This window comes from Narcine bancroftii, chromosome 7, assembly GCF_036971445.1.
Source record: "Narcine bancroftii isolate sNarBan1 chromosome 7, sNarBan1.hap1, whole genome shotgun sequence".
NCBI classification, from domain to species: Eukaryota; Metazoa; Chordata; class Chondrichthyes; order Torpediniformes; family Narcinidae; genus Narcine; species Narcine bancroftii.
The window spans coordinates 210,940,259-210,968,256 of NC_091475.1; the positions used below are offsets into that span (position 1 = coordinate 210,940,259).

Here is a 27,998-nt window from a genome sequence, read left to right on the forward strand (position 1 = left end):
CTTTCATCCCTAACGTCGAAGTACTCGAGATGGCAGAGGTCGACAGCATCGAGTCCACGCTGCTGAAGATCCAGCTGCGCTGGGTGGGTCACGTCTCCAGAGTGGAGGACCATCGCCTTCCCAAGATCGTGTTATATGGCGAGCTCTCCACTGGCCACCGTGACAGAGGTGCACCAAAGAAAAGGTACAAGGACTGCCTAAAGAAATCTCTTGGTGCCTGCCACATTGACCACCGCCAGTGGGCTGATATCGCCTCAAACCGTGCATCTTGGCGCCTCACAGTTCGGCGGGCAGCAACCTCCTTTGAAGAAGACCGCAGAGCCCACCTCACTGACAAAAGGCAAAGGAGGAAAAACCCAACACCCAACCCCAACCAACCAATTTTCCCATGCAACCGCTGCAACCGTGTCTGCCTGTCCCACATCGGACTTGTCAGCCACAAACGAGCCTGCAACTGACGTGGACATTTACTCCCTCCATAAATCTTCGTCCGCGAAGCCAAGCCAAAGAAGACTTATAGAAACCCTTCTCTCCGTGTCTGCGTGGGTTTCCTCCAGGTGCTCCGGTTTCCTCCCACCTTCCAAAAAATGTACCAAGTTGTAGGTCAAATAGGTGTAATTGGGTTACACGACCCATGGGCCAAAAGGTTGCCAAGCTGTGTGCCTAAAAAGAATATTTTAGGCAATTTTAAAAAGCAGCTTATACAGTATGGTAATAGGCCTTCCGGTCCATGAGCTTGTGCCACCCAATTACACCCAATTGACCTACAACCCTCGGTACGTTTAGAAGGGTGGGAGGAAACCAGAGCCCCTGAGGAAAGCCCACGCAGACATGGGCAGAACCTTGCAGACGGTGTGGGATTTGAACCAAGGTCCCGACAGCATTGCGCTAACCACAACACCAACTGGGCCACCCAACAATGGAGAGGGGAGGGGTTTGAAGAGCAACCTATTTTCATTCAGAAGGTGTGGGATGAGCTGCGAGAGGAAGCTGTACATCTGGACACATCAAAGATATTACAAAAATATTTAGGCAGGAACATGGTTGGGAGAGGTATGGACAACTATGAACTGGGTGCAGGTCAGTGGGACTAGGCAAAAAATATGGTTTGGCACAGACTAGAAGGGCTGAGGGGACCAGTTTCTGTGCTGTCATGTTCTATGGAAGGAGGATAGGACCGAATGAGACTAGCCCAGAATGCTAACTGAGCTGAAGGGCCTGTTGCATCAGTGCGACTCCACTGCAGCTGCGGAAGTGGGATTCAAACTCATATCTCTGGATTGCTCGTCTGGATTGCCGGTGAGATAAGGTGACGGGGACCGCGTCCCTGGTGGAGGACTCACCATCGTGGTGTTTTCCAATGGGACAGAGCGTGGGGTGAAGGTGAACTTGGCAAAGTCTGGATGCAGTTCCACCACCGGCTGAATGCCGTTCTTCAACAGTCTCATCACCTCCTCGTTCGTGACCTGCGCCAGATGCCAGAGAAAGAGGAAACACCCGGTTAGCTCTGTCAGTCTCTCAGTTGTGCCCGATTCCCTGGAACCCTTCAACCTCAAGTCAAGTTTATTGTCATCTGATTGTACAAGTACAACCTGACAAAGCAGTATTTTCCAGTCCTCGGTGCAAAACATGCAGACACACAACCAGATATAACACACATAAAGCCAAATAATGTACAGGACAAGTATTTCATCTGTACAAATCAATAAATAAATATTGTTTCATGGATATGAGAGTCTCAGAAGGTTAGTGTGAGCAGTTCTTTTGGTTCGGTCAGAATTCTTGCTACCCGTGGGAAGAAGCTGTTCCTCAGCCTGGTGGTGCATATATACTCATATATCTCTTCCCTGACGGGAGCAGCTGTGTGCAGGGTGGAAGGGGTCCTCAATGATTTTGTGCGCCCTCGTCAGACAACGATCCCAGTAGATCACACCGATGGTGGGGAAGAAGGAGACTCCAGTGATCCTCTCTGCCACTTATGGTCCTGTGGATTGACCTCCGATCCATTTCTCTGCAGCAACCATACCCACACGGTGATGCAGTTGGCCAGGACACTCTCGAGAGAGCTCCTGTAGAAGGTTGACATGAGGGTGGCTGGTAACCTTGCCCGCTCCAGTCTTCTCAGGAAGTGCAGTCGCTGTTGTGCCTTCCTCACAAGTGAGGAGATGTTGAGTGTCCACAATAAGTCACTAGTTAAATAAACTCTAATGAACTTGGTGGTCTCCGCTCTCTCTACTACAGAACTGTTGATGTGTAGTGGAGGGTGGCCATTCCTGGTCCTCTTGAAGTCCACGATCATCTCCTTCGTCCTGTCCACGTTGAGATTCAGGTTGCACCTTATCACAAGATTTTCCACCTCTGCTCTGTAGTGCGACTCATTATTGTTAATGATCAGGCCAAATATTCCAGCCTCCAGCCCCATCTGAGCTTCTGAGGGAATTTGCCAGATCCATGAGGTCCCTGAACATTTTTTAACCTCCACATCATATAAAATATCCTTACAAAACAAAAATATCCTTACCAAACCACAATAACCTTACCAGACCAAAAATAACCTTACCAAACCACAATAACCTAACCAAACCAAAATTATCCTTACAAAACCAAATTATCTGAACCAAACCAAAATATATCCTTACTTAACAGAAATATTCTTACCAAACCAAAATATTCTTACAAAACCAAAATATCCTTACCAAACCAAAATGTCATTACCAAACCAAAAATATCTTTACTAAACCATTCTGCAAGGATGTTCCTGCCTGATCCGCCAGTGCTCTGTGCCATTTGCTCTCCAACTTCTCTGGGCGTGACCTCTTGCACTACCCCAATGTAATGCAAATGGAGGAATTTTTCTGCTCCCAAATAGACACATCCTAGCCCTTGGCACTCAGCAATGAAGGCCCCTCTGTCCCAGACCTCCCTTCCCTCCCCTCCCTCTCTCCCACTCTCTCTTTCCTCCCTCCCTCACCACCTCTCACTTCCCTCCCTCCCCCTAGAATTTTATTCAGACACCTGCCTGATTTTGGCTCCAACCCTGACGGAGGCCTCTGGCCTGAAACCTTGGTTACCCTGGACTCCCTGTGGATGTTGTGTGACCTGCTGAGTTTTTCCAGCATGGTTGTGTTTTGAACTTGACCCCAGTGTTTGCAGACTTTCAATTTTAACCCCTCTCACCTTATTCCCCAGTTTTCTGCTCCCCACATATCATCCACACACCACCTGATGGATGTCCTACCTCCTCCATTATCTAATTCCACCTGCTCCCCCCCGCCAACCTTTCCTGACCTGGTTCACTCACCACTTTCTTTTCCTAGATCCCTGCATCTTTACCCTCTTTATTCCACATAATCCCCTTCCAGCCTCTCATCGCTCCCTCCGTGCTCACCCCCACCACCCAATTTTCTCACTTGAATCTCTCCACCCATCTCCAGCCTCGGTCTCTACCTCCATTCTCCCCCTCACCCCTTCTCGAGCCTGACTCCATCAGCCCACCATTTCCCACCTCACCTGGTCCCACCCATTGCCTACCTGCCCCCATCTCTCACCACCCCTTCCCCTCTCCTCTACACTAGCTCTCTTCCCTGATGCAGGACGTCGACCTGAAACTTTTTTTTTAAACTTTATTTAAGATTTTATAACATGAATAACATATAGGATTACATTAAAAAAAATTAAGAATAAAATAATAAAATTACAATACAGTATCAGTAATCTAAATAAACTATACCCTCCCCAATAATTATTACACATTAATAACCCAACTCAAATTAATCCAACCCCCCCTTTCCCCCCCAAAATAAAGAGTGAAGAATTAATAAAGTTAATAATATATGTAAGAAAAAAAAACCCACTTACAAAAAAAAACAAAAACATAACCAATTAAAATACTAACAAAAAGAAAAGTAATTAATACTAAGATATCAGACTTAAAAAACATATTTAAATCAAACTTAAATGCATATATTTAACAAACGGAGTTAAGATTAAACATATATTTAACTCAAACTTAATATAAAAAATTAGTAAAGTTAGTAACATTGTCTATCAAAAATTCTTAAACAATAATCAATTCTTAAAAAAAAATTGTAGCATGAGAAAAAAAGATGAAAAAAAACTTTCTCTATAGAGATAAACCTTCACCAAATATCAACTAACTTCACATCTATCATCATATTAGTCACATAAACCACCATCTTAAAACAAAATTCAAACCTCATCAAGCATTGTACAATTCAATTTTAGTACTCTTCCACCATTTTTCCCTTTTACTCTTGAATAGTTATCCAATAAAAGCTCCAATACCACATTTAAATATCCCCAATCATTACGTTAAAATTCAGATATCCAAATAATAAAAACACATCTACAATGAAATCTATATCTTCAACAAGTGGAGCATAAACCACAAACAAAATTCAAGCCTCATTAAGAATTGTACAATTCAATTTATAACTTTCACCATTATTCCCTTTGTTCTATAACTAAAATAGCAAAATAATATACACCAGAATTACCACTCCTTTCACCTTAAAGTTAAAGAAAAAATATTTAAAAAAACTAATCCATCCCATTCACATTTAAATTTCAGATATTCCTTATCTACTGAATAAACTTTATAAAAAAAACCACATCAATTTTTAGTTTTTTAAACAATCAAATACTTTCTTATGCTTTTTTTTATATTTAAACAAAAAAAAACCCTTCACTCTTTAATCTAATAATACAAAAAAAAGGAAAAAAAACGGGTAGGAGGTTAAAAATACCCCCTCCCGTCTAAACCGCACAATGCGGTAACTCCCAAAAAAAAATGGGTGTGAGATAACTCACACATAGCAGATGACTTTCAGGAAATAGTGCCTATCCAGATCTCTCCCCCAACTCTCACTTCATCTTAAACTAACATCATTATTATTTAATATCCCTTTTTTTTAAAAAAAACATTAGAAAAAAAAGGACAACTCTTCTTTTAATCAGTTCCAACTGCTGAGTCACCATTACAACCATTCCTTCTTGGAGCACGGCTCTTTTCTCCCATCTCTTGTCTCCTTAGAGATTGCGGCGGACTATGTCTCTGTTGAAACCGAGTAATTGGCAGCTCTTGAGCAAATGCTATAGCTTCCTTTGGAGAATCAAAGAACTTTGGTTGGTAACCATCTTAGAAAACCTTCAAAACAGCTGGATATCTAAAGGTTGCCTTATAACCTTTCTTCCACAACAACTCTTTAGCAGGATTGAATTCCCATCGTTGGAACATAACTTCTTGACTCAAATCCGCATAGAAGAAAACTCGATTATTTTGAATCATCAAGGGTGATTTTGTCTGTTGTGCATTTCTAATAGCCACTCGTAAAATTATTTCTCTGTCATAATAATTCAAGCAACGACCAAAACAGGTCTTGGACTTTGACCTGAAATAGGTCTTCTACGCAAGGCTCTGTCAGCACGTTCCAGTATTATACCTTCCGGGAAATGTTCTTGACCCAACACCTGCGGAATCCATTCAGTTAAAAATTTTCTTGGGTCTGGTCCCTCCATACCTTCCGGCAAACCAATAATCTTTATATTGTTCTGTCTGGATTGGTTTTCCAAATAATCAATCTTTTTCACCAAATTTTTATTTTGAGTTTGTAAGTCTTCGACCATTTTGGTCACATCAAAAACTTGATCCCGTATTTCATCTATATCTTCTTCACACGAATTAAATTTATCTCTCACTTCAAGCTTAAAAGCTCCAAACTCAGCCATCTGTTGAGAATGTATTTTCATCAAAGTATTAAACCTAGTACCAAGTTCAGTCATAATCTTGGATAATCCCTGCATTGTATAAGATAATTTAGATTCAAGATTCACAAAAATCTTTTTAATTGGAAGAGATTTTGGCTCAACATATTCCCGCTTCTTCTGCATAACCAAAGGATCTTCTGTTCCTTCCTTCATTCTGGTTGCCTTCCTTGTAGTATGACAGCGTGTGGAGACCCCAGCCACAGCCTCTCCAGCAGTGACTGGAGGATGCTGGCCGGGGTTTTCCCCAGTCCATAATGTATTAAGTTCTCCCAGTACATCAAGTTGTATAGGTTCTTGTATCTCAAGAGATGCAGTTTGCAGTGCCACCTCTACAGTTGACAAATGCCTTTGAGTAACTCTTTGTTCTAAAGGCTGTTTGGCGCCCTCTTTAGGGGGCTCTACTGATGTAACATAGAGCTCTACATCCGAACACTGTACCTCTCTCCTGGGATCCATTTCACGCTGAGTCCTGGTGTCTTTCCTGTGGGTAGGCTCCAAAACTTGAACTTTTGGAAAATGTAGTTTTTTGATGATCTGTTGTCGTATTTTTTTGCTCTCTTTCACCAATTGTACCATCATAAGTTAAATTAACAGCACTGAAATTATCTAAACTTTTAAAGAATTTTAACGGGCATTTCTAGATAAAACAATACGATAGAGTCAGGAAAGGACTGGAAGGCACGTCTGATCCTTACGCCATCTTGCCACGCCCCCCCGTTGACCTGAAACTTTAACATCACTCTGCTTTCGCAGATGCTGCCTGACCCAAAGGGTTCTTCCACCAGTTTGCCTTTTGGCCGGAGGGAGGGAGGGGGGTGGGTTGGTTATACACCATCTGTAGTCTCTTGCTTCTCTGAATTCAATATTCTCAACGCACCGTTTATAGTTGTGACAATTGTTAATAGAGAGAGGTCAGAGATTTACCAGGATGTTGCCTGTATTGAAGAACATGTCTTATGAAGCAAGGTTTACAGATCCAGGGGCTTTTCTCTTTAGAGTGAAGAAGGATGAGAGGTAACTTGGAGGTCTTCATAATTATAAGAGGAAGTGATAAGTGGGTGGCCGGGGTGAGAGAAACAAACAGCAGAGGACACTTGTACAAGATGAGGGGGGTGAGGGGAAAGGTTTAGGGGAGATGTCAGGGGTAGGTTTTTTTTTAAACAGAGAGAAGTGGGGGCCAGGAATGTCTTGCCGGAGGTGGTGGTGGAGGCTGGTACAATAGGGGCATTTAAAAGGCTCAGGGATGCAAGAAAAATAGAGGGTTATGGGTGTGAGGGAGGAAAGGGTTAGATTGACCATGGAGTGGGTTTCCATAGGTGGGCCGAAGGTAAGGTTCTATGCTCTAGGACCTGACAGGTAGAATGATCCCAATGTTGGGAAATCCAGAACTTGGGCTTGCAGTCTCAGGGGAAGGAAGAAGCCATTTCAGATGGAGGAGACACTTCTTCACCAAGAGAGTTGTGAACTTGTGGTCCTCCTGACGAAGGAAGGTTGTTGACGCCGGGTCATTTGATGTGTTCAAATGGGGAGTTGGATGTGGCCGATATGACTGAGGGGGGTTAAGGAGTGAGGAGAGGAAGGAGGAATAGGCGACTGAGGTCACATGATCAGCCAAGATGTTACTGAATGGTGGAGTAGGCGCAATAGGCTGAATGGCCTTCTATTCCCCATGATTCTACCATTCCATGGACCAGCCTTTTACCAGTGGCCAATTCTCTCCACGCACCCACTGCTCAACCGGCCTAGTTTTCCCAGCATTCTCTGCTTTTATTTCAGAATTCCAGCATCTGCAGGACTGTCTCACCTTCATGTGGTACATCATCATCTCATTGGTCAGGTGACTTCTGTACTGAGCCTCGTGAACTTTCTTATAGAGCAGTGACTAGGAAGAGGGAGCAAGACGTCAGAACATCATCCTGGTTGGCAACGAAATGCAATTGAATGCGAGTTACTTATTCCCTAATTCCAATACCCTCTATTGCTTCTCTCACCCGATATATGCTTTCAACCAATATTTATACAAGTCCAGGAATAATCAACCCTTTTTTGTGGGGAATATCTGTATAATACACAGACCAGGTAGAAAAATGGGCTGGAAAATGGGAGATGGAATTCAATGCCGACAAGTTTGTGACCTTCTCTACATCGGAGAGACGGGGCGCAGATTGGGAGATCGCTTTGCTAGAGCATCTTCGTTCTGTCGCACCAGTGACAGGGATCACCCAGTGGCCACCCGCTTCAATTCCACTCCCATGCTGGCATGTCTGTCCACAGCCTCATGTACCATCCCATCAAGTCCATCCGTGAATTATAGGAACAACACTTGATTTTCCGTCTGGGCCCTCACCGACTGGAATGGCATTAACCTCGACTTCGCTGGTTTCTGCTGGCCCACTCTCCACTTTCCCTCCATTCCCCTCTGCCATCTTTCCTCCAGCTCTCCGCCCCTTCCCTCTCCATTAACAGATCCATCCCCCTTTCCCCTGTTTTCAGGTGTGCCCTCCCTCCCTTATCCACCTACTACCTCCTGCCTGTGGGACCGAGCTCCTTCCCCGCCCCCCCACAACCATTCAGTCAGTTCGAGCACCTGCCAACATATTTTATACCTTGATGAAGGGCTCAAGCCCAAAACGTTGGTTAGATATCTTTATCTTTGCTGTGTAAAGTATGCAGTTTGACCTGCTAGGTTTCACCAGCACTGTGGTTTTACTTTTAGACAAGTTTGAGGTTTTGCACTTTGGACAAACCAAGAAAGGACATACATAATAAATGGTCGGGCACTGAGGAATGCGGTAGAACAGAAGGACCTGGGAATACAGAGACATAATTCCCTGAAAGTGGCATCACAGGTGGATAAGGCTGTTAACAGAGCTTTTGGCACATTCGCCTTCATTGAGAACAGGAGTTGGGATGTTTTGGTAAAGTTGTATAAGATATTGGTGAGGCCAAATTTGGAGGATTGTGTGCAGTTTTGGTCACCGAACGACAGGAAGGATATCAATAAGATAGAAAGAGTGCAGAGAAGATTTACTCGGATGTTGCCTGGACTTCAGGAACTGAGTTACAGGAAACAGTTCAACAGGTTAGGGCTTTATTCCCTGGATTGTAGAAGAATGAGGGGAGATCTGATGGAAGCATTTAAAATGATGAGGGGGGTAGACAGAGTAAATGTAGATCGGCTTTTCCCACTGAGCGGAGGTGAGATACAAATCAGAGGACATGGGTTAGGGGTGAAAGGTGAAATATTTAGGGGGAATATTAGGGGGGGACTTCTTCCTGCAGTCAATGGTGAGAGAGTGGGACAAGTTAATAGCGCAGGTGGTGAATGCAGGCTCAATTATGACATTTAAGAAAAATTTGGACAGGTAAATCATTGGGAACAGTATGGAAACATTGTACAGGTCAATGTGAGATGGAATAAATAGTTCAGCATGGATTCAATGGGCCAAATGGCCTGTTTTTGCATTGGTAGTCCTCTAAAGAATTTAATGCAAACAAGTGTGAGATGTTGTACTTTGGAAGGATAAGCCAAGGTACAACGGGTACGGTAATCGGTCGGGCACTGAGGAGTGCAGTAGAACAGAGAGATCTGGGAATGCAAATACATAATTCCCTGAAAGTGGCATCAATTTCCCTCCTCCATCCCACTCACTCCTCAACAACCTCCTCCCCCCTGTCCAACGTCCCTCCCCCAGCCCCACCACCCTCTTCCTCCAGTTCTTCCTCCCCTTTCCTAATGTCCCACTTGCTATATGCATTCCACCTCTCTCCTCATCCAATAACCCTACCCTCTCCCACCCACCCGCTGCTCCCTTGTTCTAATAGCTTTGTATCACCCTCTTTGCCTTCCCCCCACCCATTCATCCCCTTCCTCCACCCCCATCCCTGGAAGGCAGAAGTTCAGAAGCTTGAGGTCCAGCACCTCTCAGATTAACAGCAGGTTTTCCTCTAACAGCTATCAGGCTCTGGAACCTCCCCTTAATCCCATAACCAGTGGTTCTCAAAGTTTTCCTTCCCACCCACATCCCACTTTAACTAATCCCTCTGCCATTGATGCTCTGTGATTAGTGAGGGATTGCTTAAGTTGGGATGTGAGTGAGAAGGGAAGGTTGAGAACCAGTTCTCCAGACTCAATTGTTACTGAAATAGTTTGCTGGAGAAAAATTGCCATTGACCCATTTCCTTTGGAGTTCTGAAACCGTACACATAACGAGTCAATGAGGGACAATTAAAACAGGGGTTTTCAAACTTTTTCTTTCCACCTACATCCCACCTTAAGCAACCCCTTACTAATCACAGAGCATTGTTGGCATAGGGATTGTTTAAGGTGGTATGTGAGTGGGCCAAAGGGCTTATTCTGGGCTGTAATGTTCTAATAATTCTCTTTTTAATGAAAGTATAAAATTCTTTGTGATTCTCTATAATCCTGCTTGGCAAAGATATTTCATGATCTCTTTTCATAATGACTTGTTTGAGCTCTTTCCTGTAATTTTTATATTCCTCCGGGCCCCCGTCTGACTTACTTCCCCAACTGTACATACAATTCCTTTTTCATTTTGACCAAAATCTTCCAGTGCTTCCAGAGGCCGGTCACATTAACTCTCACCTCCCAGGCAACCTTGACCCTCTCCCCTTCTTCTACGGCCATGCTCCCACCCATCACTCTCTGTGTGAAGAAGTCTCCCCCAATGTTCCCTTTAAACTTTTCCCCTTTCACCCCAAACCAGTGGTTCTCAACCTTTCTCTTCCCACTCACATCTCACTTAAGTGACCCCTGTGCCATCGGTGCTCTGTGATCAGTAAGGGGTTGTTTAAGGTGGGATGTGGGTGGGAAGGGAAGGTTGAGAATTGCTGCTCTAGACCCAATTGTTACTGAAATATTTTGCTTGAGAAAAATGGTCATTGGCCCATTTCCTTTGGAGTTCTGAAAACGTGCACATAACGAGTCCATGAGGGACAATTAAAACAGGGGTTTTCAAACTTTTTTTTCCCACTCACATCCCTTACTAATCACAGAGCACTTATGGCATAGGGATTACTTAAAGAAAAAGGGTGAGAATCATTGCCCTAATATAGAAGGTTGAGAGGGGATTTGATCGAGGTATTTAAGATTATGAGGAGGATAGTTAGTTGATATGGATCGGCTATTACCCTTGAGGGTGAGAGAGATTGAAACGAGGTCATGAGTTTTAAAGAGGAAAAAGTTGAGAAGTAACATGAGGGGGATCTTCTTCACTCAGAGAATGGTGGGAGTGTGGAATGAGCTTCTGGGAGAAGTAGTGGCGGCAGGGTCCATTTTGTCACTGAAGGAAAAATTGAATAGATATATGGTTGGGAGGGGATTGGAGGGTTATGGGCAGGGTGCAGGTAGGTGGGACTAGAGGAGAGGACCTGGTTCAGTGCGGACTAGAAGTGCTGAGGTGGCCTGTTTCCATGCTGGTATTGTTCTTTGGTTATAGTTATACGGTCAACCCTCACCATAAACTCCTTGCAGACAGTGCGGGATTCAAACCTGGGTCATTGGTCCTGTAATAGTGTGGCCACCCATTTATTTATCTTGATATTTATTCTTTCTTGATAATTTATTCTACAGCAGTCAGTGCATCATACATGCCTGTGAGGCTGCAGTCAGAATTTTGAGGCATCTGTACCCTGTAATTATGGGTATGACAAGAAACTCAATTGATCCAAACAGGGCCTCCACAGCCTGAACCCCCACGCCCGTTCATGTCCATCCATCTCCTGCCGAGCTTGGGTGGGACTGCTACTTCACCCCCCCCCATCATCACCCCCATCCCTTACTCACGTGTGCGATGCTGATTCCACAGTAAATGGAGAAGGCCAGGGCCAGGTCCTCGTCGAACTTGGTGAAGCACGGACCGTTTATCTTGTTGCACAGCTCAGCCACTCCCACAATTTCTGCAGGGGAGAGGGAGCACAGGGAGGGTGAGGAGACACAAGAGAACCCACTGGACCATCTGAAGGCCATTCAGCCCTTCAATCCTGCTATGTTATTCATAAGATCTTCAACACCATTCTCCTGTTCTATTCCCATATCTCAGGGATGTATGTGATGTCATGCATGCACTCTAACAATAAATCTGAACTCATACAGATAGACAGTAATGAATCAGGCCCTTTGACCTATCTTGCCCATGCTATTGTTACGAGCTCAGAGGACCCCAAAACCCAGCAGCAATAGATATTCACCAAGACAAATGGTTACTTAAACAAAAGTTGCTTTTAATTATCTTTAAACCTGAAAACAGAATAACACTTCAACTTATCACTATTGACTTAACTAACCTAACTTAACCCCCTTCTAATTCTAAGCGCACATGTATGTAATATTTGTGTAAGTTCAGAAAAGTTCTTTGATTCACAGTTCAATCTCACTTCTCATTCCTCCAAGTTCACTGGTTGCAGGCAATTCTTAGACTGTGCACAGAATTTAACATTTATAAAGTTCACCAGGCTTTAGTGCTTGAAAGGTAAATGGTTACCGCTCAGGAAAATTCTTGTCGGTTTTCAGAGTGAGATTTGTTGTTCGCTGGACACAAACTGATTCCTTTTAATCAGCCACTTCAGTGTCTTGCCGAAGAAACTTTCCCCCTCAGGGTTCTCCAGATGATAACCTCTTTCTTTCAGGTCACCACAGAGTTCCTTTTTGTTTCCCTTATTCCAAGTGAAACATTAGACAGCCAGTCCTCTCCTCTTGCGTGAATCACAAGGGCTTTGACCAGGCTGAACTAAGCACAATGGGGTTTTCCACAAGCTTACCAGCTTGTCCTATTCCAGTCCCAGCTGTTGATGCTGAACTGTAACACATGAGAACTGATCTCTGTCTCTCTCACAGAGAGAAAAAAAACCTGTTTGACTCTTTCTGCTTGCAAAATCACATGATCCTCCTAGAACAGCAGGTTCCAATCCAGACAGAACACAGCTCCAACAAGCTCTTTCATCTGTTGCCGTTTTGTAAACAACAATCCATTAGTGAAGTTGCTTGGGCACTCTCCAAAGCTTTTGCAAAAGCTCTGAGGCCCCAATATGTCTAGCATGAGCAGAGCTCCAGTATTTTAAATAAGATCTGTTTTAAAGTGTTTGTATTTGACCTACAATAAAAATCCTGCCCCAATTTATCTCCCAAAAACATATCGATACACTCTGTCACACTATCCATTGCCTTGGCCAATTTTACCCAACCTTTCCATGTACCCATCCAAATATCTTTTAAATAGTTACAACCTCTTCTCACTACTCCCTTTGGGCAGAAGGTACAGAAGCCTGAAGACCTGCCCCTCCAAGGTCAAGAGCAGTTTCCTGAATATTGACTGGCGGCATCAGCGCCTGGTCTCAGAATTTTCCCACCAATGCAGAAGGCCATGGATTGTGGCAAACACAGCCAGGCCCATCATAGAGTCTGACCTCCTGCCCACTGCAGACGTTGATGAGAGACTCTGCCTCAAGGAGGCAGCCGACACCATAAAGGACCCCTTGGTTGCAACCTCTTCTCATCGCTCCCTTCAGACAGGAGGTCCAGAAGCCTGAAGACCAACTGAAGAACAGTTTCTTTTTCACAACAGTTCTCCAGCAGCTCTTGAACCTCCCCATGCTAATCTAACCATGACCATACTCCAGACTCGCCAAAGGATCTGTCTCCACTGCTGAAACATCACTTTTTCTCTTTCAAGAAAAAGTTTCTTTCCAACATCTATTGAACTTCCCTTGCCATAGAGACGGCTCTGGTCCTAGAAAAATGATTGCCTTCGCTATTATGCCACTCTTTTCATACCAGTATTACTGACAGTATTTATTTCTTATATAGAACGTAGAATATTGCAGCACAGGCCCTTCAGCCCATAATCTTGTGCTACTCCATCACAATCTAACCCAGTGGTTCTCAACCTTTCTCTTCCCACTCACATCCCACTTTAACTAATCCCTCTGCCAACGGTGCTCTGGATTCAGTAAGGGATTGCTTAAGGTGGGATGTGGGTGGGAAGGGAAGATTGAGAATCATTGCTCTAGACCCCAATTGTTACTGAAATATTTGACTTGAGAAAAATGGTCATTGGCCCATTTCCTTTGGAGTTCTGAAACGGTGCACATAACGAGTCCATGAGGGATGATTAAAAAAGTGGTTTTCAAACTTTTTCTTCCCACCCACCTCCCACCTTAAGCAATTCCTTACTAATCACAGAGCACTGATGGCATAGGGAATGGCGGGCAACCTTTTACCATACCTGGGCCGGATGGTGTGATAGTGGTTGAAAATGCAGGCCGTACTGACGCTACCATAAACAAAATAAAGAAATAAATAATAATTATATATATATATATATATATATATATATATTTAATATTGGAGAGTTTTTCTATGTATATTTATGAAAAAAACAAAAATAAAATACTTTTGAAAATGGATGGAAATAATTACTTCCTGGTTATTGACTATCTATCGAACTCTCCGGAGATCGCACTCGTGTGTCTGCTGCTTGCGGGATCAAATATATGAAATTGATCTTTTAAAGACATGGAATTCCTCAGATTGTCTACAGTGTCAATGGACTGTGCTACATATAAACATACAACAATTACAGCTCAGAAACAGGGCAACTTGGCCCTTCTGGTCCATACTGAACACTTTCTCCAAATTACCTACGCTCAACCTGTAACCCCCCATTCCTTTCCAATCCATGAACATATCCAACTTCTCCTTAAGTGCTAATATCGAGCCTGCCTCCGCCCTTTCGTCATGAAGCTCGTTCCACACACCCACCACTCTCTGAGTGAAGAAGTCCCCCCTCATGTTCCCTCTAAACCTTTTCCCCCTAACTCTCAGCTCACATCCTCTCGTTTGTATCTCCCCCTTTCTTAAAGAGCCTTTCCACGTCAACTCTATCTATACCCCTAATAATTTTAAATACCTCAATCAAATTTACATTAAGGTCCGGCAATCAAACTGGATGCTCCAGGCAGCGAGCACACTTAAAAGCCAGCAGACCGTGCAGTGGCGCTAGCCCCAACAAGTGAACCTGCGGATGAATGGCAAGGGCAGTTTAAAGGCTAGCAACTCCAAAATGGCGCTAGCCGCGTTGCACAGCCAACAGACAGGAACAGCACATGGGGAAGAAGGGATTGTCATGCAAGAAGGTACCCATGTAGGGAAAACCCCGTTTTTGTTATGCAGGTCATTGTGCCAGTAAAAGAGGGGAAATTACATGAAAGCGAGAGGTATAAAAGTCGGGCCTGAGCTCCCAATAAAACACAGAGCTTAACCTGACTGCACGTGTGTGTGTGTGTGTGTGTGTGTGTGTGTGTGTGTGTGTCTTTCTTTCAAGTAGTGTGGCTACAGTATTTAAAATTATTAGGGGTATAGATAGAGAATTCCAGAACTTTACAGAAGAGTATTATTTTCAACATGTCACTTCAAGTCCCCTGTATCCACAGTCAAACAGTAAAGCAGAGAAAGGAGTTCACAAAGTTAAACAGTTGTTCAAGAAAGCACTAGACAGTGGCTCAGATCTGTATCTAACTCTACTGAGTTACAGAGCTTCACCACTTGAACATGGCATGTCACCTGCTGGGACATAAACTACGCACCATAATTCCGTACTCTGCAGACCCAAACAAGAACAGAGATGACGAACTGAAACAAAAGCATCTACAAAGGAGACAAAAAGCAAACTATGACAAGTCAGAAAGAAGCTTAGGGCCACTGGCACAAGATGACATAGTGAGACTCAGAGATTCCAATACTTGGGGCAAAAAGGCTGCTGTCCTGGAAGAAGTAAATCCAAGATCATACACTGGCAGAACAGAGAAGGAATTGAAAGAGCCTGCTGAAAAATGCAAGAGACACTGCAGGAACAGAAAAATGCAGAAGATCCTGCCTGCACAGTGTTACATGATCAAACCAGCAACCACAAAGAAGACATATCTCACAGGGGTAAAGATGAACAATTACTTTATTAACAAAAAAATTCACCTTCAAACTTTAATTAAAAAATCCCCCTTTTATAACAATGCCCACTGGTTACTATGCAAATTTATATAACTGTGTAAAACTAATAAATTCCCCAGCCTAAATATAACATATGTAATTAAAGTCTAAGTTATATTTCCAACCAGCCCACAGAAAAACTTAAGCACAAAACAAATACAAAAACACACAAGACTCACAAAACTTCGATCTCAACTGAAGCAAAGATCATAAACAAAATTCAGTTTGTTCGGTAAACTGAAGCCAAAAGATATTTGATAAAGAGAGAGAGCACAAAATTTGAAGTTGTCTTGTGTTGCTTGCAAAGAGAGGAACAATGGCTTGGTCCGGATCCTTCTGCTAGCTTCGGAATGATCATCCTTTTGAAATCCCAACATCCTAAACTGTCCTCCAGGCCATGACTCCTGCTCTGGGCCTCCTTCCACTCCACAGCACCACCCAGTGGTGGTTTATCGTCCAAGTCCAGAAATATTTAGATCATTTTCTGCATGTGCTCAGTCTGTCTCCCACTTTCTCAGCAGTCCACCTTCACCTTGGCTCTCAAAGACAAACTGTCACTTTTTAACATAAAACCACACAACACAGAGGCCAATACACAACACAGAACTCTGTAACACCTCCCCTGCTAAAAAAAATTGGTCCACAAGAACAAATTTTTAACAATTAATGGAAGTATTACATAAATAAAATAAAATAAACACTCCATTTTTTTACAGTAAGTATGTAATTAGATTAATATCTACCCAGATTAACATCTTGACAAACAATCTGCTATTACATTATCCATCCCCTTTATGTGTGTAATAATTAAATCATACTCTTGTAACATTTCAAGCTCCAGTTCAATAACCGTCTGTTCTTATTTTCCATTTTAGACAGAAAAACTAATGGATTATGATCAGTATATATTATTAACAGTTTTTGAGCAGTACAAATATACACATCAAAATGTTGCAACACTAAAACAAGCGCTAATAACTCCTTCTCAATGGTTGAATAATTTTGTTGATGGTCGTTAAACTTTTTAGAGAAATACAAAATAGGATGTTCTACTCCATCACCATTCTTCTTCTGTAACAGTACAGCACCAACCGCTTCGTCACGGCTAAAGAGAATGGCTTTTCAAAGTTAGGGGACACAAGTACAGGCTGATGGCATAAAATGATGCATCTGACCAGATAAATTTTTCTTTCTTTCCAAGTAGTTTTGTTAACGGGAGTGCAATTCTGCAAAGTGTTTACAAAATATACAATAGTAGCCAATCATACCTAGAAATCTCCGAAGAGCTTTCTTATTACCAGGGATAGGGAATGCAGTGATAGCCAATACTTACATTCCAGCCAGTGCCATCTGTCCCTGACCTACCACATAACCCAGATAAATTACAATGGCATGTCCAAACTCACTCTTGTGCAAATTCACTGTGAGGTGTGCTTCCACCAGTCTCTAAAATAACTGCTCTAATTCAAGCATGTGTTCTTCCCATGTATCCGTAGTAATTACTAAATCATCAATATAGGCTCCTGTGTGCTCTAAACCTTGAATTACTGCATTAATCATTCTCAGAAATCTGCCAGGCACATATTTCATCCCAAAAGGCATAACATTATACTCATACAATCCCAAAGGTGTAACAAATGCAGAAATCTCCCTGCCTTTCTCTGTCAAAGGAACACACCAGTATCCTTTTAAGAGATCAATCTTTGTAAGAAATTTAGCCTTCCCCACCTTATCCATACAATCATCTATTCTGGAAATAGGGAACGCATCAGTCTTTGTCACCATGTTTACCTTTCGATAATCTGTACACAACCTAATTGAGCCATCTGGGTTAGGCACCAGAACACAGGGTGAACACCAATTTGAACTTGATTTTCAGATGATGTCATTTTTGAGCATATAGTCTACTTCTTGATCCAACAAGCTGCTCTTTTCCTGATTAACTCGGTAAGGATGCTGCTTAATAGGCTTAGCATCACTGACCTTCATATCATGACAAGCCACAGTAATTCTTCTTGGAACATCTGGGAATATATCCTTAAATTTCATAAGTAATGTCTTCATTTCTTCCCTTTCTGCTTTAGTCAAATGCATTAACTTGGTGTCTAAGTTTTGCAAAACTATAGAATTTACCAGCCTGGGGCTTATCACTTTCTGTGCTCCATGACCTGCCATGAAACTTATCTCCTCCTTACTTTCCTCTATAACTAGCACCTTGGTTGGAATCCTAGTCTCCTTGTCAGTCATTTTCTCAAAGTAAGGTTTAAGCATGTTCACGTGACAAACCTGTGTCTCTCTTCAACGATCAGGTGTCTCAATGACATAGGTGACCTGGTTAATTTTTGATTTCATCTTATATGGTCCTGAAAACTGAGCTCTCAAAGGGTTTGACTGCATTGGAAACAAAACCAATACTTTGTCGCCATGTTTAATGTCCCTAATTTTGTTTTTTGATCATACCGAATTTTCATTTCTCCCTCAGCAGTTTTAAAATTTTTCCTTGCCATCTCACAAGCCTGATGTAATCTGTTTTTAAATTTGAAAACAATCCAACAGGTTTGATTGTATATCATTTGTATCCACTGTTCCTTTAACAATAGTAATGGACCCTTGACTTCATGACCAAACACCAACTCAAATGGACTAAAGCCAAGATACTCCTGAGTTCTCTCTCTACAGCAAACAATAACAAATGGATTCCTTCATCCCAATCCTTGTTATTTTCCGTGCAATAAGCCCTCATCATTGTGATAGTACAGACCTATCACCAATGTATATAGTGTATATAGTTACAGTATCTAGACTGTGCTTACAGCGATTGGCTGAGAACTAAGCCACGCCTACTGTCTGGGCCTCAATGGGTTGTGTCCCTAGCCAGGTCGGATCATTCCAGACTGGTCGGCCACCTGTGAAGAGCTCCTGTCTTTTGCCAATAAAAGCCTTGGTTTGGATCAACAAGTCTTTGGTTCTTTCGACAAGCTCTACAATCATATTTTTCACAGTTAAATGGAACCTTTCCAAGGCCCCTTGACTTTCAGGATGAGAGGCAAACGACACAATTTGATGGGCTCCCAATTCATACACCACCTGTTGAAATATTCAAACATAAAATTACTCCTTTGGTCTGATTGAATTTCCCTTGGTAGGCCAAACAGCATGAAAAATGTTAGCATAGCCTTCACAATCTTCTTCGCTTTAATGTTTCTAAGGGGAATAGCCTCTGGAAACCTTGAAGCTGTGCACATGAGTGTTAACAAATATTCATAGCCCATTTTAGTTTTTGGCAATGGGCCAACACAATCCACTATCACTTTTGAGAAGGGCTCACTGAAAGCAGGGATGGGTTGTAAAGGTGCCACTGGTGGTCCTTGATTAGGCTTGCCCACCAGTTGACAAGTGTGACAGGTTCTACAAAAGTTCACAACATCCTTTCTTAATTTTGGCCAATAAAACTGTTTCCTTATCTTTTTTACCGCCTTCTTCAGTCCAAGATGACCTCTTCAAGGTATACTATAAGCCAACTTTAATATTTCATTCCTGTAATTTTTGTGAATTACAACTTGCTTTATTACCGTCCAGTTTTCACTGGCAGGTATCACTTGTGGTCTCCAAGTTCTCATCAATATTCCATCCTGAACAAAGTAACCTACTGGCACAGTTTCAATTTTTTGGTTATCCCAGCAAGATCAGAATCATGCTTTTGTCTGGTTATTAATTCTTCTCTTCGTGATGCCATCATCATCACCCTGTACAAAAACAAAGGCGAGAAATCAGACTGCTCAAACTACAGGGGAATCACGCTGCTCTCCATTGCAGGCAAAATCTTAGGTAGGATTCTCCTAAATAGAATAATACCTAGTGTCGCCGAGAATATTCTCCCAGAATCACAGTGCGTCTTTCGTGCAAACAGAGGAACTACTGACATGGTCTTTGCCCTCAGACAGCTCCAAGAAAAGTGCAGAGAACAAAATAAAGGACTCTACATCACCTTTGTTGACCTCACCAAAGCCTTCGACACCATGAGCAGGAAAGGGCTTTGGCAAATACTAGAGCGCATCGGATGCCCCCCAAAGTTCCTCAGCGTGGTTATCCAACTGTACGAAAACCAACAAGGTTGGGTCAGATACAGCAATGAGCTCTCTGAACCCTTCTCCATTAACAATGGTGTGAAGCAAGGCTGCGTTCTCGCACCAACCCTCGTTTCAATCTTCTTCAGCATGATGCTGAAACAAGCCATGAAAGACTTCAACAATGAAGACGCTGTTTACATCCGGTACCGCACGGAGACACAAGAGCAACTTGTCCGTGAACTCCTCTTTGCAGACGATGCCGCTTTAGTTGCTCATTCAGAGCCAGCTCTTCAGCGCTTGACGTCCTGTTTTGCAGAAATTGCCAAAATGTTTGGCCTGGAAGTCAGCCTGAAGAAAACTGAGGTCCTCCATCAGCCAGCTCCCCACCATGACTACCAGCCCCCCACATCTCCATCGGGCACATAAAACTCAAAACGGTCAACCAGTTTACCTATCTCGGCTGCACCATTTCATCAGATGCAAGAATCGACAACGAGATGACAACAGACTCGCCAAGGCAAATAGCGCCTTTGGAAGACTACACAAAAGAGTCTGGAAAAACAACCAACTGAAAAACCTCACAAAGATTAGCGTATACAGAGCCGTTGTCATACCCACACTCCTGTTCGGCTCCAAATCATGGGTCCTCTACCGGCATCACCTACGGCTCCTAGAACGCTTCCACCAGCGTTGTCTCCGCTCCATCCTCAACATTCATTGGAGCGACTTCATCCCCAACATCAAAGTACTCAAGATGGCAGAGGCCGACAGCATCGAATCCACGCTGCTGAAGATCCAACTGCGCTGGGTAGGTCACGTCTCCAGAATGGAGGACCATCACCTTCCCAAGATCGTGTTATATGGCAAGCTCTCCACTGGCCACCGAGACAGAGGTGCACCAAAGAAGAGGTACAAGGACTGCCTAAAGTAATCTCTTGGTGCCTGCCACATTGACCACTGCCAGTGGGCTGATATCGCCTCAAACCGTGCATCTTGGTGCCTCACAGTTCGGTGGGCAGCAACCTCCTTTGAAGAAGACCGCAGAGCCCACCTCACTGACAAAAGACAAAGGAGGAAAAACCCAACACCCAACCCCAACCAACCAATTTTCCCCTGCAACCGCTGCAACCGTGTCTGCCTGTCCCGCATCGGACTTGTCAGCCACAAACGAGCCTGCAGCTGACGTGGACATTACCCCTCCATAAATCTTCGTCCGCGAAGCCAAGCCAAAGAAAGAATTCTTCTCTTGACAACAGCAAAGCTGGATCCTTAGGTTTGTCCTTAATGCCTGTCTCCACTACAGGATCATCACAGACAGAAATTTCTCTACCTCTACCTTTTTTCTAGACATGGCTCTAGTGATGGCACACACAGTGTAGATTTCCAAATCCTTTTTAGACTCATAAACCAATGGCTTACTTGTGAGTTTCACCACAGGTAGAACTTTACCCTCTGCTAAATCATTCCCAAACAAAAGAGAAACTCCATCCACCGGCAGACTTGATCTTATCCCTATCGTAACCGGGCCATTAACTAAGTCTGATTTCATCACTACTCTGCTTCACCACCGATGCCTTTAATTAGATTCACATCTCCAGTATCGGTCTCCTCACCAAAATTCAAAATGTTGCTTAATACAAGCGATTGGGCTGCTCCAGTATCCCGCAGGATTTTAACTGGCTCTTGATTGGATCCTTCTTTAACCGAAATGAAACCTTCATTCATGAATGGTTTAAAAATATCCCCTAACTTTCTCACTCTGAACACAGGCATTTGGTACCACCCCTTTCTCTTTCTTCCTTTTCAGTAGAGGACAATTTGCTATTATGTGCCCTGGATTCTTACAACAGTGGCAAATAACACTCGAAAATTTTCCCTTCATCCCTCTCTTCCTTTAACCTCACTTCTAGATTTTCTTTCTACTCTACTTGGATTATCAGCAGTATTCCTTTGAAAGGTTTTCCCTGGTGTCCACTTAGACTCGTGGGTTAAAGCATATTTCTCTGCAAATTTAGCCAATTCTTGCCAAGTTTTTATATTTTTCTCTGCCAAGTACACTTGAATATTGTCAGGAACACAATTTTTAATCTCCTCAATCAGAATGATTTCCCTCAATAAATCAAAGTTATTTTCTACTTTCATTGCGGCACACCACCGATCAAAACACATAACCTTCCTGTAAGCAAAATCCAGGTAAGATTGGATTGCTGCTTTTTTTTTAGCTCCTGAACTTTTGTCTATAGGCCTCTGGAACTAGTTCATAAGATTGGAGTATAGCCTGCTTTACAAATTCGTAATCAGCTGCTTGTTGTACCGTGAGACATGAGTACACCTGTTGGGCTTTCCCTTTAAGAACAGTTTGTAGCAGGAGTGACCACTGGTCTGGTGGCCATTTTAAATTTACAGCTACTTTCTCAAAATGCTGAAAATATTGGTCTATTTCAGTTTCTTCAAATGGAGGAACTAACCTCACTTCTCTACTGACCAGAAACCTCTCCTCCTGACCAGCACGTGGGTTTTGGGCTTCTCCCTCTCCTTTAGCTAGTTCTAGCTCATGTTTCCATTCTTTCTCTCTCTCTTCCCTTTCTGCCTGCCTTACTGCTTCCCGTTCAGCTTTCCTTTCTGCCTCTCTTTTTTTCCTCTAACTCTAGTTTTCTCAAAGCCAACTTTACTTCCTCTGAAGTTTTCTCCTTTGGAAACTGTTCTAATGCAGCTCCTTCAAATACCCCCTTTCCTACATGGTGCTTAACAATCTTTTGGGCAATTTCCTATTTTTTCATCCCAGTTCTTACTGTAAGAAGTTTTAACTTGCCAACTATAACCATCAGTTCTGACTTTTGAGCCATTTTTAAATTAACCACTGAAGGGTTAGCGATGAACTGGTCAATATTCATAGTTGCTGGTTTTCCTGCTGGTGATTTATACCCTCACTGTTTATTTTTAGTTTCGAGCTGGAGGTTGAGTCAAACTCAGACGACTGATAACTAAGCACAAGTCAATCGCCCCTAAAGCTCCTAAATTGGTTTGATCCCGGACGATTTCCCCAATTTATGTTACAAGATCAAACCAGCAACCACAAAGAAGGCATATCTCACAGGGGTAAAGATGAACAATTACTTTATTAACAAAAATTCACCTTCAAACTTCAATTCAAAATCCCCCCTTTTATAACGATGCCCACTGGTTTCTATGCAAATTTCTATAATGGTGTAAAACTAATACATTCCCCAGCCTAAATATAACATATGTAATTAAAGTCTAAGTTATATTTCCAACCAGCCCACAGAAAAACTTAAGCACAAAACAAACACAAAAACACACAAGACTCACAAAACTTCGATCTCAACTGAAGCAAAGATCATAAACAAAATTCAGTTTGTTTGGTAAACTGAAGCCAAAAGATCTTTGAGAGAGAAAGCAGAAAACTCAAAGTTTTTTTGTGTTGTTTGCAGAGAGAGGAACCACTGGCTTGGCCCAGATCCTTCTGGCTGCCTTCGGAATGTTCATCCTTTTTGAAATCCCAACATTCTAAACTGTCCTCCAGACCATGACTCCTGCTCTGGGCCTCCTTCCACTCCACAGCACCACCCAGTGGTGGTTTATCATCCAAGTCCAGAAATTTTTAGATCATTTTCTGCACATGCTCAGTCCGCCTCCCACTCTCTCAGCAGTCCACCTTCACCTTGGCTCTCAAAGGCAAACTGTCACTGTTTAACATAAAACCACACAACACATAGGCCAATACACAACACAGAACTCTGTAACAGTAGCAACAGAGGAAATTCAACCATTGCTAGACAGTAGTGGACCAACAGAGTTGATACAAGCACCTGTGTTAAGAAGATCACGCATTATCAAACACCCGACCGAATGAATCTCTAAAAGAAAAAGAGCTGCACATTAAAACGTTTGTTCTGCTGATGTGTTTATATTTGTGTTGAAATTTACATTGAAATGAAAACTGCATTAGTGTGTCGTGTTGTTAGATTAAACATCTCAAGGAAAGGGGATGTAGTGATAGAGTACTAGTGATCCTCCTGACCACTAGAGGGTGGTTGCAGCTTGGGTTGGATTCAAGATGGATGCCTCCACACAGCCTTGTGTACTTCGGCTAATATAGTTGTTTTAAAAGGATCAAGGTCCTTTATTACAATGAAAGAAACTTCACAAGCAGAATTTGAACAGGTACATGGGTGGGAAAGGTATGGAGGGCTATGGACTGGGTGCCGGCCAGGCAAAAAAAAAATTGGTTTGCCACAGACTAGAAGAGCCGAAGGGGCCTGTTTCTGTGTTGTAATGTTTTATGGTTCTAGGAACAGGTGAGAGAGATGAGTCAGGCAAGATTGGAGGGAACAGCACATATAAAATGGACCAAAGGGCCTGTTTCAACATTGTGTGACTTACGACACTCTCCACCATGAAACCCTCTCCTCCTCTCCCTCCCCCTGGGGACAAAGCTCCAACCCCCCCAACTTGATTCACCACCAGTGCTTTCAACCACCACTGTGAATAAAGAACTATCTCCTCACTCAGAGTGTATTAGGCTACTGTGAATTGGGTGTAGGTCAGTTGGACTCGGCAAAAAAATGGTTCGGTACAGACTGAAAGGGCCGAAGGGGCCTGTTTCTGTGCTGTAATGTTCTGTGGTTCCATGTGCCTGTCTAAGAGTCTTTTGAATGTCCCTATTGTTCCAGCCTCCACCACCATCCCCAGCAATGCATTCCCAGCACCCAGCACTCTGTATATTTATTGTCCATTTTAATTTAATTCAATTAGTTTGCTCTTATAGCTTTTTTTGCAACTACCTGTTCAGCTGCAGCAAGAAAGAATTTGGGGCATGTATACATTGTACAATGTGTATGACAATAAACTTGTTATCTTCGCGATATCTCACTGGCCTACATGCAGAAGAACACTTCTCACTGTGGACGGTATTTTTAAAACATTTTTATGTAAAGCACGGCAGAAGCCAAAAACAATCATTTAACCTACACCCCCAATGCATTTTGAACTGTGGGGGGGAAATCAGAGAAACCCCCCCCCCTCAGGAAAACCCCATGCAGACATGGGGAGAACATACGGACTCCTTACAGACAGCGGCAGATTCGAACCCAGGCCACTGGCGCTGTAATAGCATCACGTTAACTGCTACGCCAACCATCCCTTCTTGATAAGCTGCTCCAGGTCAAACACTCTGACCACCCACTGTTCGAGGTCGAGCGGATGTAAACAGGATTCAGGGGGACGTGAGATAGTGGGTAAGAAAAGTCCATGTGAGGAAAATAGGGCGCGTACCCTGGGGCACAGCATTTGTTCCACGGTGTGAGATCGGGTGGTGCTGATGTTCAGAGAGACCTGGCAGACAGGTGAATGAAGATCAAATCCAAGTAAACGTGCTCGTCTTCAGGACAAGGAAACACAGACAAAACCCTCCCCACCATCGAGAACTTCTCCACCAGTGGTTTTCAAACTGTTCCCTTAAATTCACATCCCACCTTAAGTAATCCCTACACCATCGGTGCTCTGTGATTAGTAAGGGATTGCTTAAGGTGGGATGTGGGTGGGAAGGGAAGGATGAAAACCACTGCTTTAGACCCAATTGTTACTGAAATATTTTGCGTGAGAAAAATGGTCATTGGCCCATTTCCTTTGGAGTTCTGAAACCGTGCACATAAAGAGTCAATGAGGGGTGATTAAAACAGTGGTTTTCACAGAGCGCCAATGGCATAGAGATTACTTAAAGTGGCATGTGAGTTTAGTGGGGAATTTTAAAAACTACTGACCTATGGGGAACGCTGCCATTGGAGAGCAGCAGCAATCATCAAGGATTCACATCACCCAGAACATGCTCTGCTCTCGCTGCTGCCATCGGGAAAGAAGTATTGGGGCCACAAGACTCGCACCACCAAGTTCAGGAACAGCTGCTCCCCCTCCACCATCGCACTCCTCAACCACAAACTCAATCAGGGACTCATTTAAGGCCTCTGACTTGTGCACTTTATTGATTTTCTTTGCTCTTCCTGTATTTTACATTCCATATAACCATATAACCGTTTACAGCACGGAAACAGGCCATGTCGGCCCTTCAAGTCCGTACCGGTTCACTTGAACAACTCCACTAGCTCCTCTGCAAACTCCTGAGGAAGTAGAGGCTTTCTTCATGATGCCATTGGTCAAAGATATAGTGCCAATATTTCAGGCCTGAGCCCTTCTTCAAGGAAAATATCAGAAAGTCTCAGAATTCAAGCAATAACGTTTTTTTTAGATTGCAATGTTGGGTCTGTTTACAGTTCTTTATTTGTTTACGCTGTGTACAGTTTACTTTGCACTACCAATATGTGGTAATTCTGCCATGTCAGCAGGAACAAGGAATCTTAGGGTTGTATGTGATGTCACGTACCATATATTTTGGCGTATAAGTCGATCGGCATATAGGTTCACCCTCCCTTTTTGTCACCTTATTTTAATGGTTTTATGGTATATCCAGCAGATAAATCAACCTCCATTTTTTGGGCTGTCCAGGTCTCCCAAGAACAACCTAAAAAATTTTAAAATACCCCAATTGCAAAAAGCTGTAAATTAAATAAGCAAAAAGAAATCTCAGCCACCAGGCAGGAGCGGCCTTCTCCTCCGGAGCTGGAGCGGTGACATTGTGCTCACGGTAGGAGCAGAAACCTCGGCCTACCGGGCATGAGCGGCCTTGTCCCACGGAGCTGGAGCGGCGACATCATGCTCCCGGCGGGAGCAAAAACCTCAGCCTACCAGACAGGGGCGAGGGCAACCTCAGGGTCCCAGGTAGGAGCAGTTATGGTGGCGCCCAATGGCAGGGAAGTATCGGGGAGTGGCGGCGCCAGAGGTGGGAGGGCCCTTCCAACATCAACTTATACACCGAATCGACATCAATCTGCTTTTATCAGTGAATTTAAGGTCTCAAAAGTATATCCGGCCTATAAATCGACCCTCGATTTTGAGTGATTTTTGAGGGTTTTACGACTCGACTTTTATAGCCTGAAATATACGGTATAAACTCTGACAATAAAACTTAAAACCTGAAATCTGAAGAGAACGATACCACCCAGTAACACCCAAATTAACCTACAACCCTGTGCGTTTTGGAAGGTGGGAAGAAACGAGCGCACCCAGAGGACATCCACGTGCCCATGGGAAAAATGTGCAAACTCCTTACAGACAGCACCAAATTCAAACCTGGGTTGCTGATGCAGTCATATTGCCGCGTTAGCTTATTATGTGACCAATAACCTGAGCTTTGTACCAGGTGTTTACTCACGGTTGTTCTCATCGATGATGGGGAAGCAGAGGATGTTCCTGGTCCGGAAACCTGTGGTGTCGTCAACTCCGCGGTAGAACAGAGGGTGGGAGTACGCATCCTTGATGTTGAGGATCTGCCCGGTGGTTGCCACGTGACCTGCAATGCCCTGGTCAGCTGGCATCCGGAACTCAGCAGACTGTGGAGAGGCACGAACAGAACAGGTGTCATCTCGAGGGATCAGAAGGAACGTGGGGGGAGGAGGTGCGGGTGAGGGCAGGGCCGTCTGAGAGTCTGGAGAGGGGTAGAGGAAGGTGGGGAGGGGAGAGAGGCAGTCAGGTTAGGTAAGAATGAGGTGATGGGCAGGAAAGGAGGAGATGGGATGAGAAAGGGAGGGGGGGAGGCAGGAGGGAGGAGAGAGAGAAGGGGGAGTGAAAGAAGGGTCAGAGGGAGATGGGGTGGGAGAGAGAGGGGCAGTTGGATAGGTAGAATGAGGGAAGGGCCATAGAGGAAAGAGGGAGGGAGACGGGAAAGCAGGAGAAAGTGCAGACATGGTGGGGGGGGGGGGTGTTGGGGGAAAAATGAGGTGAGGGGCAGGAAAGGAGGAGGAAGAAAGAGAGGGATGGGGTGAGAAAGGAGAAGCAGAGAGAGCAAGAGAGATCAGAAGGAGGGGAGGGAAAGAAAGGAGAGGCAGGATGGAGGACAGAGAGGAGGAAATGAAGGGTTGGAGGAAAACAGGAGGGAGGAAAGGAAAGGAAGGGTCAGATGGAGACAGGAGGGGAGGGAGAGAGAAGGGTGGTTGGGAGGGGTAGAATGAGGGGGTGGGCATGGAGGAGGGAAGAGGGTGGGACAGGGGAGAGCAGGAGGAAGT

At 43.7% G+C, this 27,998-nt stretch overlaps 1 protein-coding gene across 6 annotated transcripts in view; it reads right to left on the bottom strand.

Annotated features, from left to right (window-relative positions):
• Positions 1–27,998, bottom strand: part of LOC138739666 (cGMP-dependent 3',5'-cyclic phosphodiesterase) — a 284,647-nt gene that overhangs the window by 36,288 nt on the left and 220,361 nt on the right. For all 6 annotated transcript variants that reach the window (XM_069892183.1, XM_069892180.1, XM_069892182.1 and 3 more), the window contains 4 exons: positions 27,149–27,326; positions 11,594–11,706; positions 7,592–7,669; positions 1,344–1,466 (listed from right to left, as the gene is read on the bottom strand). In XM_069892183.1, coding sequence (XP_069748284.1) covers positions 1,344–1,466; positions 7,592–7,669; positions 11,594–11,706; positions 27,149–27,326 — 492 coding nt within the window. The remainder of the gene's footprint in view (positions 1–1,343; positions 1,467–7,591; positions 7,670–11,593; positions 11,707–27,148; positions 27,327–27,998) is intronic.